A 13,885-nucleotide genomic window follows, 5' to 3' on the forward strand; every position below is an offset into this window, starting at 1 on the left:
AAATCGGGAAAAAATCGGAAAAAAGCGGGAAAAAATCGTTTGGCACAAAAATATTCATTTTTTTTCAATTTTTTTCAATTTTTTTAATATCTAAACCATCTACAACATAAAATAAATACATTGACACATAAATATGATAAAAAAACTAATATATAAGATGTTTAATATCATTTCTAGCGCTAAAATCACACATAACATTGAATCATGTCCTGAATAGTAAGTCCTGAGTCCCAAGTCCAACTCAGCCTCAAAATATCAACAAAAAATATGATAATGTATCTCATCATGTCATAATGTCATATACAATAAAATGAAAGTCTAATCCTATTGATTTCCTCTGCCCCTCTTGCGAGAAAATGGCACAACTTTCTCTTTCCCTCTAGATGTAGAAGCTGGTGCCTGTGGTGGTGGAAATGGCAGTGGAGTCTGACGTGCTCTAGAAGCTGAAGAACTAGTAGTAGCAGCTACAGGAGGCTGAGGTGGACGGAGACCACGTCCTCTACTGGTGGTAGTGGTAGCCCGGGTAGCCCTGGTAGGCGGTGTCACCTCCTCCTCCTGCTCCTCCAACTCCTCCTCCTCCTGCTCCTGCTCCTGCTCCTGCTCCTCCTCCTCCTCCTCCTCCTCCTCCCCCTCCTCCTCCCCCTCATCCTGCACTAACCAATCCTCAGTGGGATCCATGAGAGGCCTCTCGGTCTCAACCCTCCATTCAGCAGTGGTGTCAATCCCATCCAATGAGATGGCTTCCGTATCAGGTGTCTTCTCTAGTTGTTTCACCCACAATCGAAGATTGTAGTAGACATAGACCATGTCATTAAGTCTATGGGACTCCAACCTGTACAAAGTTCATGAAATAATAAATTAATAATTAATATTATAAAAAAAATATTGTTTAAAACTTTAATGAATTCAAAAATTTATTTGGAAATTTGCAATATTTTAAATGTTTAAGTGTTAACCTATTGCGCTTCTTGTTGTGTATTTTTTCAAATACACTCCAATTGCGCTCACATCCCGAGGAGCTGCATGTTTGGCTGAGGATGCGTATGGCAAGATTTTGCAAAAGGGGTACTCTGCCACCATACATCTTCCACCATGCGTCTACAACAAAATTACAAATAAAATTTTAAATAAACATAAGAAAAAAATGGAATTTGAAGAAACAATGAAATTTGAAACAAAGTACATACTACAAACTAAAAAATACCTGGCATTTTAACCGTCCTATCAATGACAGCCATCTCAAAGCCAAATAAGCCACCTGACAACTTATATTGCTCAATTTGTCTAGAGATCTCCATACGTTCTTCTGAAGATCTCACCATCTTCTGGACACAGGTTAATAATCCTTCCATGACCTCAACATCAAAATTAAACCCACATGCATAAGAAAATGCAGGGTTCAGGAAAAGCCCAGCAGCATGAATGGGACGATGGAGTGTGTTGTTCCATCGCTCATCAATGACGTTCCATAGAAGGAGTTGTCTCTGGAACCCATCATCTCCCTTGTCATCATAGTAGGACCGAATGGCTTCTTTGGCCCTATCCATGGCTTCATACAAATAGCCCATTGCGGGCTTCTCACCATCAACCAACCGAAGAACCTTTACCAAAGGTTCTGTAACAGCGCACACCTCCTGCACTCCCGCCCAGAAGTCCTCCTGGTATGAAACTACTCTGCAGACGGCCTCTCCTTCTGGTTTGCGGCTCATTGACGAAGCACGCCACTCCTCTGAAAGAAACATTCTCTTCAAATCCCACATAGAATTCAAGAGGGATTGAAGAGATATGAAACTCGTCGCAAACCGTGTAATGGCGGGGCGCACCAACTCTTTGTTGTTGGTGCATTTTCTCATCAAGCTAAGCACAGATGTGTGATTGTAAATAAATTTTGTGATGCTTTTTGATGAGTCAACAACCTCTTTGACAAAGGGAATTTTCCCAATGTCCTCTAACATCAAATCAATACAATGGGCAGCACAAGGTGTCCAAAATAAAGCAGGATGCCTGTCCATAAGCATTCTACCAGCAGCAACATAATTTGCAGCATTGTCCGTTATGACTTGGACAACATTTTCTGCACCCACCTCCAAAATAAACACATCCAGCAAATCACATAAAGTTCTTGCATCTTTGATTTGATGAGTTGCATCAACAGATTTGATAAACATAGTCCCCAAGGGACAACTAACCAAGAAGTTTATAAGGGTTCTCCCCTTTTGGTCAGTCCAACCATCTGACATAACAGTGCATCCTGTTTGTGCCCATGATGCCCTAAAATCCTCCAATCTTTGGGTGCAGTCACGCTTTTCATCTTGAAGAAGCCGGCCTCTGAAATCATGAAGAGAAGGGAGTTTGTACCCCGGGCCAACACTGGCAATAGCATCAACAGTAGGTTGGAAAAATGGATTATTCCTTATAATGCTGAAAGGAATATCACTCCAGAGGAGAAATTTTGTCATCAACTTGTCAGCTTTTTCTTTTTCAGTTCTTTTTAGCATTGAACCAATAGTTGGTTGTGAACCAGGTGTGGTTCGAGGAACAAAATATGATGATGCAGCTACCGGATTGACTGACGCTGCAGTAGAACCTGTGCCACTTGGCCCACTTCCTTCAGCTGACCTTTTTAGTTGCCTTTTGAGTTCTTCTTTGGCGTCTCTAGTGTGCTCTAATTCTCCCAATGCTCTCATGGCTTTTTGGATAATTTCAGCATTTGTCTTTAGACAGGGCCCCACATCACGTCCAGGGATTTGTGCAAGGTGGAACTTCAACCTGTACACCCCCCCGAATATTTCCTTTCCACACAACTTGCAATACAAGTTTTGTCTATCATTCGGAGTTTTAGGGTCACCATATTCCCAGAAAGGATCCAATTTCCTTGGCATGTTTGTTTTTGAATTTTGAATTTGCAAACCTATGGAAAAATAAGGATTAGGAAATAGGAATTTAGGATTACATAAATGATAATAGTAAATACAAATTACAATTTAGCATTTGCAAAATTACAAGCTAATTATTTCCAAAATCCCAATTTCTAAACCCAAGTTACCCAACCAAATGCCAAAAAACAATGAAAAATCAAAAAAAATAAACAATGTTTAAAGAAAATGAGAAAATAAAAATAAAAAATTGGTTCTCATAGTCATAACAAATAACCCATCCCAAATCAATGAAAAATTTCCAAAAATTCTTTAAAAACAATGAAAAACAAAGTTTTTATAGAACCAAAACAAAAAAAAATTAATCTACATACCTGGTTTATGGACAAATTGGTGATCTTGGCTTGGATTCCTCCTAAAATCGCTTGGATTCGCTCCCAAATCCGACGGCAACCCTCTCCCTCACTTCTTCTCCTCCTCCTCCGCGCGGACTGCTGAATGAAATAAAAGAAAAATCGATTTTCTATATAAAACGCCCGCTGCCCGCGCCTCTGGCGATTTTAACATAAAAAATCGCGATTTTTTCGATAAAAATCGTTATAAAAAAAGTAGCGATTTTTATGTATAAAAATCGCGATTTGAATCGGCTAAATGAAAAAATCGCGCTTTTACGATAAAATCGCGATTTTATCGCGATTTTAACAACACTGAGAAGAATTGATTATGGGTTTTCCCCCTTGTGGGGTTTGGCCCTAGTCTTTGACCAAAAAATCTTTGTGTCTCATTGTGCTTGGCTATCTTCTATTGTGCATTATTATTTGTTGTTCTATCTATAATTGCTTAGCTGTTGTTGGGGTGAATTAAAATTGCATGAAAGTATTTTTTTAAGTGATTATAACAACATAGAACATTGTGAAAAATTAACATGGTATGAGAGTTGAGGTAAAGATTAGCCTTTGGAGACCAGAGAACACCCCTTTGAGACACTCTTCTTGCTGATTGATGATCAACTCTCTTGGAAAAGATGACTACCTCCTACTTCAAGATTGAAGAGAAATTGAATGATGCCTCCAACTTTGCAGCATGGAGGGCTAGATTGGATCTTACACTTGAAGAGAATGATGTGATTGAGTATGTGCAAGGCCAAGTAGTTGAACCTCCTGAGAATGCCAATGCCAATGTGAAATCCAAGTACAAGAAGGGTGAGATCTGTTGAGAAATCTAGGTGTAGCTAGATTAGGTGATTTCTCTTATTTTGATAACTACTTGTGATAACTTTTTACTTATTTTGATTAGTTTCTTCTTCAACTTGATTATTATTGTGTTATTATCATCAAACAGCTACCAAACAATAAAGAACAATGAGACAAGAGGACACAAGATATAGGCTATCAGCCAGGGCCAAAACCTCTCCTCTGAAGAAAAAACCCGCAAGAACTCTTCTCTTCTTATAGAACTTAAATTGACGAATTCCAAGACCCATGACCCTTGACCAAGACTCCTCCAAGACCAAGTCAACCTTCCTTCTTGATTTGCATAGCTTACAACAACAAACTTTGACCTTCCAACAACTTCTTTAGCAACTTCAACCCCCAGCAACAAATTTTGCAACTTCAACCCAGTGGATTCACAGCTTCGACCTTGATGCAGCATTTACAACTTCGACCTTGCAGCGTCACAGCTTCGACCTAGAAGAAACTTCACAGCTTCGACCTTGCAACTTCACAGCTTCTACCTAGAAGCAGCTTCAACCTTGCAACTTTGATGAAGCTTCACAACTTTGATGCAGCTTCATAGCCTCAATGCAACTTTAGTTAGAAACCCTAACAAGAGAGAGAGAGAGAGGCCCAAAACTTTGATCTTCTTCTTCTTTTTCTTCATCATCCTTTTCCAGCTTCTATCTTGAGGAGATCAAACTTGCTTGAGAGTTTGTCCAAATCAGGTCGAGTTCCTTATATATAGGCTTTTGAGGGGTACGAATTGCTTTGTCTAGGTCGACTTGTCCATTCATGTAGGCCGACTTGATATTTGTTCCATGACGAGGTCTTGGAGGGTCTTTTGACTCTACTAAATTTTCTTTACAATATGTAACATGCCCAAATGGGTCCTTAACACATGACAATGACTCAATTGACTTTATGATAAACCTAGAAGCACTTAATGGGTGCTTGACCTAAAAATAAATTTCCCTTCAACATGAAATCAATGCCTCAAGAATAACAATAATAAATTTATTTTTCCCTTTTCATTAAACACATAAAATCATGATTACATATGTCATTATGAAGACTGAACCTAGTTACATATTTCAACACTCCCTCTTAACTAAGGAGGTATTCATAATCCATACAAGGTACTTGGACATTCTCAATCTGAAGAATTCTCATAAGAAGAGTCAAATTGGTAACCTATCTGTTTAGCATCTTATCGACCAACATTGTCACATAGCAAGGCCTTGACTAACAACTCTATCTCTCCACAAGATCAAAGCACAATGCTGGCGAGACCAATGATTGATAGACACCATCATCATCGTCTCTCAAGGCACATACCCCACCTGGGTGTTCAGAGGGTATATCCTCCCAATACTATTTTTATCTTGGATTACCAGTCTTTAAAGAATATCAGTTCTCTACGACTACTCTTATCTTAGATGCCCTACCTCATCCTCAAAGAGTACCGGATGCCAAATGTTTATCCAATCCTCCATTCTTTCTTCCAAAGTGAACACAAGAACGATGTGTCTATCTCTCCTCATGGCCTTCACTAAGACTTACGGTTGTTAGTCCTGGTCTAGTGCATGACACATGAAGTAGAGAACCATATCTATCACTCTCTCTTAACCAGGGATAACCAACCCATTCCTATAAAAGAAATGTACCCAAGCTCCCTCTTAACCAGGGTCTTGTCTAAGCTCCCTCTTAACTAGGGACTTGTTTTCAGCAGCTCACTTGTTCTTCGGTGGAGATCATGGTACCTTCAGCTACTTGAAGAGCTCCTCCTTTCGATGTCATGAATTTCATCTTTACAATTATGGAGCCTTCATCTTTTGGGACTTCTTCATAGGGCATCGACCATCCATCACTTTCCTTCATGAACTATGTCAGTCATGTCATACTTTTCTTCATCGGAAAGTGGTCTTCTAATCCACATCTGGCTCTTCTTCATACAGCTACCTCTTCCAAGTCATGTTTCCTTTAGGATCTTTCATCCAACCACATGAGTGCTAGTTGTAGGTGACATCTACAACTCCCTTTTTGTAGCTTTGTATCAAACCATCCAGATGTTGTTCAAAAATCAAAAATGAACATCAAATCAAAGTTACCTTTTGTGATGGTCATTCATCATGACATCTGCTTGTAGCAACATCAACATCCTGCATACATACTGACACAACTCCAAGATATTCAATGTCAAGGGTCTCCATTCTTTCCAGACTTTATCAAAGTCTTCATACCTTTTCCATGGAGATGTCATGGTCAATTCTCCTAGTCATCGGATGTTGATTTCCTTTTCTACATGCTCATAGTTGCATCTTTCACGATCTCTTCTTTCTTTCTTCACATGTTGTTCCCCAAGAACATTCATCCATAGTTCCTTCATCTTTGTCAACCACCTCATATTCCATATGAGGACATATTATGTTGGATTCATCTAGTCAATATGTGAACCATGCCCTCATGCATCTTTCCAAAGGAAGAGATCCCTTTTCTTTGATCATGCTTATGAGATAGAACATTTACCCATGCTACCATATGATGACATGACTCAATTAAATACATGCATACATACCTCTTTCCTTCTTTTGGTCATCTAAGCTTCCTTTAGAAACTTCCTTTCCTTGATTGAGAGTACTTCAACCATTTTTACATGTTGCATTTCTTTGTCATCACACCATCATTCTTCCAAACAATGAATCCCATACAAGATGGAATTCTCAGCGAGGCACTTGCTCCTTCGAAGAGGTGAATCTTCAAATGAAGATTCGAACAGAGGATCTTGATTATCCTCATCCTGCAAATGCTTCTTCCTAATGATGTATGATGAGCTCTACACTAGATGACTTTCTTCTAACCATAAGCATAAGTATGCTTTCAATGAGGTTACCAAGAGATACTTCCTTCTATGATGACTGCTACAACCATGTAGACTTCTACTTCAGTTATCTTTCAAGCTTTTATGAGGACGTATCGAGCTCCAGCTTTTATCGTATGCTTCTAATATGATGCCATCTTCTACTAAGATGCATCTCGTCATAATGCTTCTCATCTTAACTGCCATGGTGGAGGTCTTTTCACCTTTTACTTCTTGCTATGTATTGGAGAAACCCTAATAGTGAAGATCTATCCCTTTAGATTTCTTCTCATCAAGTTTTTCCACTTCTTCAGTGATATGAGCCTCATTTCTTTCTTTTCTCTTGTTGTCCTTCTTGAACTTTGGACAATCTATCTTGTAGTGCCCATATTTTTGATAGCCATAGCATTGGATCTTTGCCATATTCTTCTTCCTTTTCTGAGGACCAAACTTCCCAAACTTTCCTTTACTCTTAGCCATGGCAGTGAATTCTTGAACTTGTTCGCTTGATCCCACGTCACTTTTTGCTTTCAACCTGGTTTCTTCAATCTTACATAATGACCAAAGTCCATTGAATGGGCTAGCTTCCTTCTTTCCATACATGCTAGATGTAAAGTTGCCCATTTCTCAGGTAGTGCATTGAGCACTATGGTGGTCATTTCTTTATCGGACATTATTTCTCCCAACTCTTCTAGTTGGTCTCTTATTTCTGATACCCTCATAAAGTATGAGGCTATTCCATCTTCCTTTGATATCTTCATCTTGTAGAATTATTGCCTTAATGATATCACTTCTCCAGCAATACTTACGTAGAACAATTCTACTAGCTTCTCGTATATTTCTTTTGATGTCTCCAACTTTGATACATATGGTATGAGGAGATCTTTGATGGACTCTATAACGATCCCTTAAGCCCTTACTTCCCCTTTCATGTACTTCGCTAGAACTTAAGCTTCTTCCTTTGGAGGTTTAGTGATTGAACCCTTAACATGATCAATGACTTCGTTTTCTATGAGGATCAAATATGTCCTCTTCTTCCATGCAAAAAAGTTTGATGACCCAACCAATTTATTGCTTTCCTTGCAAAATAAAATCATTTTGATAGCAAATTCAGTCATAAATATAAAGGTACTTACTTGCAAAATGAAGATGCTCCTTCATGACAATATCTTCAACTTGATGCCTTCTTGATTTTGATGATGATGTTGATAATAGAAGATGTCTTCTTGATGAAGATGTCTTCCTTCAAAAGTGATCCTTCAAAGAGAGGGAGATCACCTTGATTCCTTTATGACAATGACAACACCTCCTCTTGCTTCCCTTGAATGTAGAGACTTCGAGATGCTTCAAAGTGTATTCCTTCTAAGTAGGCTCCTTAAGATCTTCTTTAATGATGATGTGACTTCCCAACAATGCTTCAAGTGAGAAACCCTTCTTTTAATAAGCTAGGGTTTTGAGGTCTTACTTGCTTGTACTCAGTCCTTGTGAATGTCTTCTTGATGGTACGATGTCAATCTTTTTATCTTTCTTGATACTCCTTTTTATAGTCCTTCTAGTGCTTCAGCCTTTGAGTGTCCTTTTAGCTACTTTTCCTTGTCTTGTCACATTAGCTCTGATACCATGTTGAGAAATCTAGGGGCAGCTAGATTAGGTGATTCTCTTACTTTGATAACTGCTTGTGATATCTTTTTTACTTATCTTGATTAGTTTCTTCTTCAACTTTATTATTATTGTGTTCTTATCATCAAACAACTACCAAACATTAAAGAACAATGAGACAAGAGGACACAAGATATAGGCTATCAACCAGGGCCAAAACCTCTCCTCTTGAGAGGAAAACCCGCAAGAACTCCTCTTCTTATAGAACTTCAATTGATGAATTCCAAGACCTATGACCCTTGACTAAGGCTCCTCCAAGACTAAGTCAACCTTCCTTCTTGATTTGCACAACTTACAGCAATAAACTTCGACTTTCCAGCAACTTCAACCCCCAACAACAAATTCTACAACTTCGACCCATTAGATTCACAGCTTCGACTTTGATGTAGCTTTTACAGCTTCAACCAAGAAGCAGCTTCACAATGTCAACCTTGCAGCTTCAGAGCTTTGACTTAGAAGCAACTTTAGAGCTTCAACCTTGCAACTTCAGTAACTATAGAAACCCTAACAAAAGAGAGACAGAGAGAGGCCCAAAACTTTGATCTTGTTCTTCTTCTTCTTCATCCTTTTCCAGCTTCTATCTTGAGGAGATCGAACTTGCTTGAGAGTGTGTCCAAATGAGGTCGAGTTCCTTCTTATATATAGGCTTTTGAGGGGTACGAATTGCTTTCTTTAGGCCGACTTGTCCCTTCATGTAGGCCGACTTGATCTTTGCGCCATGACGAGGTCTTGGAGGGTCTTTTGACTCTACTTTGACTCAAATAAAATTTCTTTATAATATGTAACATGCCCAAATGGGTCTTTAATACATGACAATGACTCAATTGACTTTATGACAAACCTAGAAGCACTCAATGGGTGTTTGACCTAAAAATAAATTTCCCTTGAGCATGAAACCCGTGCCTCAAGAATAACAATAATAAATTTATTTTTCTCTTTTCATTAAAAACAAAAAATCATGATTACATATGTCATTATGAAGACCGAATCTAGTTACATATTTCAACAAGATCAAGGCCAAGAAGCTCATCATTGACTCTCTTAGAGACCATCTCATCACCTATGTGTCTAAGCTGAAGAAGTCAAAAAAGATGTATGACAAATTGATTGGGATGTATGAGGTCAACAATCTCGGACAAGTGATTTCCTTGAAGAGTCGACTTCGTAACATCAAGGTGTCTAAGTCTAAATCTATAACAACCTATTTCAAGAGAATCTCTCAAATAAGAGATCAACTTCTTTCCATTGGAGAAGTCATACCTGATAGAGATCTTATGCAGATGACCCTTGGAGGACTCCCCATGTCTTGAGAGACATTCATTACAAGCATTAGCTACAGAAAAGAGCTCCCTTCATTTGATGAGCTTTTGGGAAATTGCTCTCAAGAAGAATCCAGGCTCATTTCCAGAGGAAGAATTCAGAGACAAGAAGAGGCAGAACCTATAGCCTTTGCAGCCAATGTCAAGAAAGGAAAAGGGAAAGGAAGACCTTCCAAATGGAAATCAAAGAAGCTAGCTCCAGCATTAAACAACAATAGAAGGGACTTGTCTAAAGTCCAATGCTACAGGTGTGACAGATTTGGCCACATTGCTTAGAGGCCCAACACCAACAACAATAATGGAAACAACAACTTCAACAATAGGAAGAGGAAGAGGTCTTGCTGCCCATGCAAGTGTTGAAGAGACTCAATGTCCTCAAAAGAGATCCAAGAACACAAGGTATGCAGATAATGTTGCTAATACTTAATCTGAATATTATCTTGTTGTTGCTCTTTCTAGCTCATCTTCAAATAGCATTGATAGCTGGTTGGTGGATAGTGGGGCATCTAGACACTTTATTGGGTATTGTGAAGTCCTCTCAAATTTGGTTGAGAGGGAGTCTAATTTGAAAATTATACTTGGGGATAATTCTACTCATCCTGTCAAAGGGTCTAGCTCTGTTTCTTTTCATTTGGATTTTGGTGAAACCATTCATCTACATGATGTGTTGTATGTCCCATGCTTGAAGAAGAACCTTGTCTCCATTTCTACAATGGAAGACAAAGGGTTTAGAGTTGCATTCATTAATGGAAAGGTCCTTGCTTGGCCAAGGAGATCTAACTTGAGGGAAGCCTTCACACTTGGTGTCAAAAATGAAGGCCTATACAGAGTTTGTGGATGACCAATTCAAGCATTGGTCCATGATACCATTAATCAGTGTGAGCTTTGGCACCAGAGGTTTGCTCACCTTCATGACAAGGCTTTGCCTAACATAAGTAGGATGGTTTCTGGGATTCCTAGGATTCAGGTTGATCATGAAGATGTATGTCAAGGATGTGCCAATGGAAAGAATATCAAGGGACCAATCCCTTCTAGTAGCAGCAGATCTAAAGAGATTCTTCAACTCATTCATTATGATCTTTGTGGGCCCATGTCAATGACATCTCTTGTGGGATACTTGTACTATGTGATCCTTGTTGATGACTTCTCCCATAAAACTTGGATCTTCTACTTAAAGAACAAGGATCAGGCTTTCAGCATGTTCAAGGACTTCAAAGCTCTAGTGGAAAATCAAACTGGAAAGAAGATCAAGATCCTAAGGACAGATAATGGAGGAGAATTCACTTCAAATGACTTCAAAGAATTTTGCAAAGATGTCAGGATTATGAGGGAGGTAACTGTTCCATAAAACCTTCAACAAAATGGAGCTGCTAAGAGGAAGAACAAGACCATCTTGGAAGCAGCCAAAGCCATGATTCATGATCAAAATCTTCCCATGTTTCTGTGGGGAGAAGTAACAAATACAGTTGTATATGTCCAAAATAGGAGTTCCCATCAAGCCTTGGGAGACAAGACTCCTGAAGAAGTATTTACAGGTGTGAAACCAAAAGTTCGACATTTGAGATTCTTTGTCTGCCTTGTCTACTTTCATGTACCAAAGGAGAAGAGATCAAAGTTGGAAGCTTCAGAAAAGAAAGGTATATTTGTTGGTTATTGTGAAAATTCTAAAGCTTATAGCATATATGTGATAGGCTAGACGAACATTCTGTTCAGCCATGATGTTACCTTTGATGATGATGTTTTCCTTGCAAAAGAAAGGGACTCTCTAGTCCCTGCTAACACTGAGAGAAGAGATGATACTATGGATATAGATGTAGAACCATCCATGCCCAAGTTTGACCTTCTAGATGAGCCTATGGCACCTTTGGATCGTTTAGATCCTCCTCCTTGTGATTCTCCCGCGAGGAAGAGTACTTTATGATTTCGTGATACATTACAGGATGCAAAGAGACACTTAGCCCCTAGAGGCACCTTTAGAGAGAGCAAGCAGCATCGTAGATATCAGGGATATGTTGCATAGATGAGTGATATCATACAATCTAAACCTTTGTAATGTCCCCATTTTCAGTTTCCTCTATAATGCAGCCAAGATGATTTTTCATGGTACATGATGGCCAAGTCACAGGAACAGGATTACGTCATCAGTAGTCCTGAAGGGGTTTTGAGGAGTTTTTATGGGATACAACGACATTTGCTTCGCATATTCATCATCATGAGCAGTGTCCCACAACTTGTTTTTGGTTCAGTTGCTTTCTTATAATTCCCATAAAACGGGGTTATTATTGAGCATAACTTAATCAATCATGCTTAAAGTGGCATTCCGGGGGGGAATATTTGACAGAACTCCTTAGTGTAATAGCTTGTTGGAACAGGTATGAGAAGATCTACAGGATGGGATGCCAGGAAGTGAGTTCTAGTGGCCAAAGAGAGTATGGTGGGCGATTTACCATTTTCCCAGATTAAAAATGAATTTAATTAGCCACTTAATTAAAAGGGGAAAAGATTAATTAAAGGGAAAAGGCCAAAAGTGACAAAAATAAATTAAAAAGTCACTTAAGATGAAGTCAAAGGGGAGATTCTAGAATAATACTATAATAAAATACTTCTAGAAGATTGGAGATCTATCTATTCGGCCTTTAAAGGGAGGACAAGGAGATCATTTAGGGACACCTTGGTTTGATTGATCAGTGTTGTAGTGAGGATTGGAGAACAGAGTTCCCAGCTTCAATTAAGCCCCAGGACGAAAACCCTCGGGTTTACTATTGTGTGTTGGATGAAACCCAGCACCCTTGAGGAGATTACACCCAGGAATTTCACAAAGTTTTAGCAATATTGGAGTGAGGATCATTCAGATCCTCAATTGGTGCTCCATTTCTTTTTATTCTCTCTTTCAACTATTTATGTTGTAACAACATATATTACATAAATAAAATTGAGTTCCAGTATTTGTTTTGTTACTATCTTGATTGGCATGGTTTCTGATTTTGATTATTCTTGCAATTTGTGAGAAATTTTGTTGTTGAAAATTTGCAAAATTAAAATTAGCAGAACATTTTATAATATCCCAAAATTGTTAGAAATTTATCTGTTTGGGATACTACAATGGTATCAGAGTTGGTTTTCTTGCTAGCCTGAGTATTTGGTTATTATCAGAAAGCAACAGAACCAAAAACAAGTTGTGGGGAACTGCTTATGATGATGAATATGCCAAGCGAACTTTGTCAGATCCCATAAAAGTTCCTCAAAACCCTTCCGGGACTCCTAATGACGTAATCTTGCTCCTGTGACCTGGCTATCACATACCATGAAAATCCATCTTGGATGTATTATAGAGGAAATTGAAAATGGGGTCATTAAAGCCTTGCAACTATAAAGAAGTCGTGAAGGAACAGGTTTGGAGAGATGCCATGGTCGAAGAATATCAATCTATCATACAAAATGATGTATGGGAGGTTGTTTTGAGACCTGGCGGGAAATCTGTTGTGACTTCGAAGTGGATATACAAAATCAAACATGTTGTCGATGGTAGTGTTACCACTCAGACCAGCAAGGGACCTAAAAGGGGTTCCTAAGAGGGCAACTGTTAGGTTAAGGGCAATGGTGGAGGCTTATCCAACTGTCACCATAGCTAAATCTCCCTTTTCTTTACGGACTTTGACCAATAGGAGGAATCCCAGTAGTGTAGGGATCACTTGTAAAGTATATGTCAATGGATAGGTGAAAAGTGACCTTGGAAACCCTTTCCCAAGGATGGAGTGAAGAATGGAACTTGCTTGCTCTTTAAGCAAGGGACTTGGTCCTCCAGGGGTAAGGGGTGAGGATTGGAGGGTTGAGGGAGAAGGAATAGGCTTATAGACAAGGTTCTCAATCCCTATAATCCTTGGGAAACTTGGATTCCCAAATGGTCCTTGACAAATAATCTTTATTGAGAAGTGGGACCACACAGGGCCAAGTGGA

General features: G+C 39.0%; 2 protein-coding genes across 3 annotated transcripts in view; both read right to left on the bottom strand.

The window, feature by feature from the left end:
• Positions 1–13,885, bottom strand: part of LOC149192623 (exonuclease V, chloroplastic-like) — a 210,594-nt gene that overhangs the window by 98,244 nt on the left and 98,465 nt on the right. The window lies entirely within an intron of this gene.
• LOC149192625 (uncharacterized) lies at positions 17–1,094 on the bottom strand. The gene is made up of 2 exons (XM_089406424.1): positions 957–1,094; positions 17–832 (listed from the first exon to the last, which is right to left on the bottom strand). The coding sequence occupies exons 1-2, from the start codon at positions 1,082–1,084 to the stop codon at positions 325–327; spliced, it is 636 nt and encodes a 211-aa protein (XP_089262550.1). The 5' UTR covers positions 1,085–1,094; the 3' UTR covers positions 17–324.

The sequence above is a fragment of the Pinus tabuliformis genome, chromosome 2_2 (genome assembly GCF_031772625.1).
Source record: "Pinus tabuliformis cultivar Carrire ecotype Pingquan chromosome 2_2, CPIR1, whole genome shotgun sequence".
NCBI lineage: Eukaryota > Viridiplantae > Streptophyta > Pinopsida > Pinales > Pinaceae > Pinus > Pinus tabuliformis.

Excerpts from the sequence above, each read along its gene's own strand:
- LOC149192625 (XM_089406424.1), bottom strand. The coding sequence starts at position 1,084 with ATGTATGGTGGCAGAGTACCCCTTTTGCAAAATCTTGCCATACGCATC. Across the intron at positions 833-956 it reads CACAACAAGAAGCGCAATAG|GTTGGAGTCCCATAGACTTA; the intron begins GTTAACACTTAA and ends AACTTTGTACAG.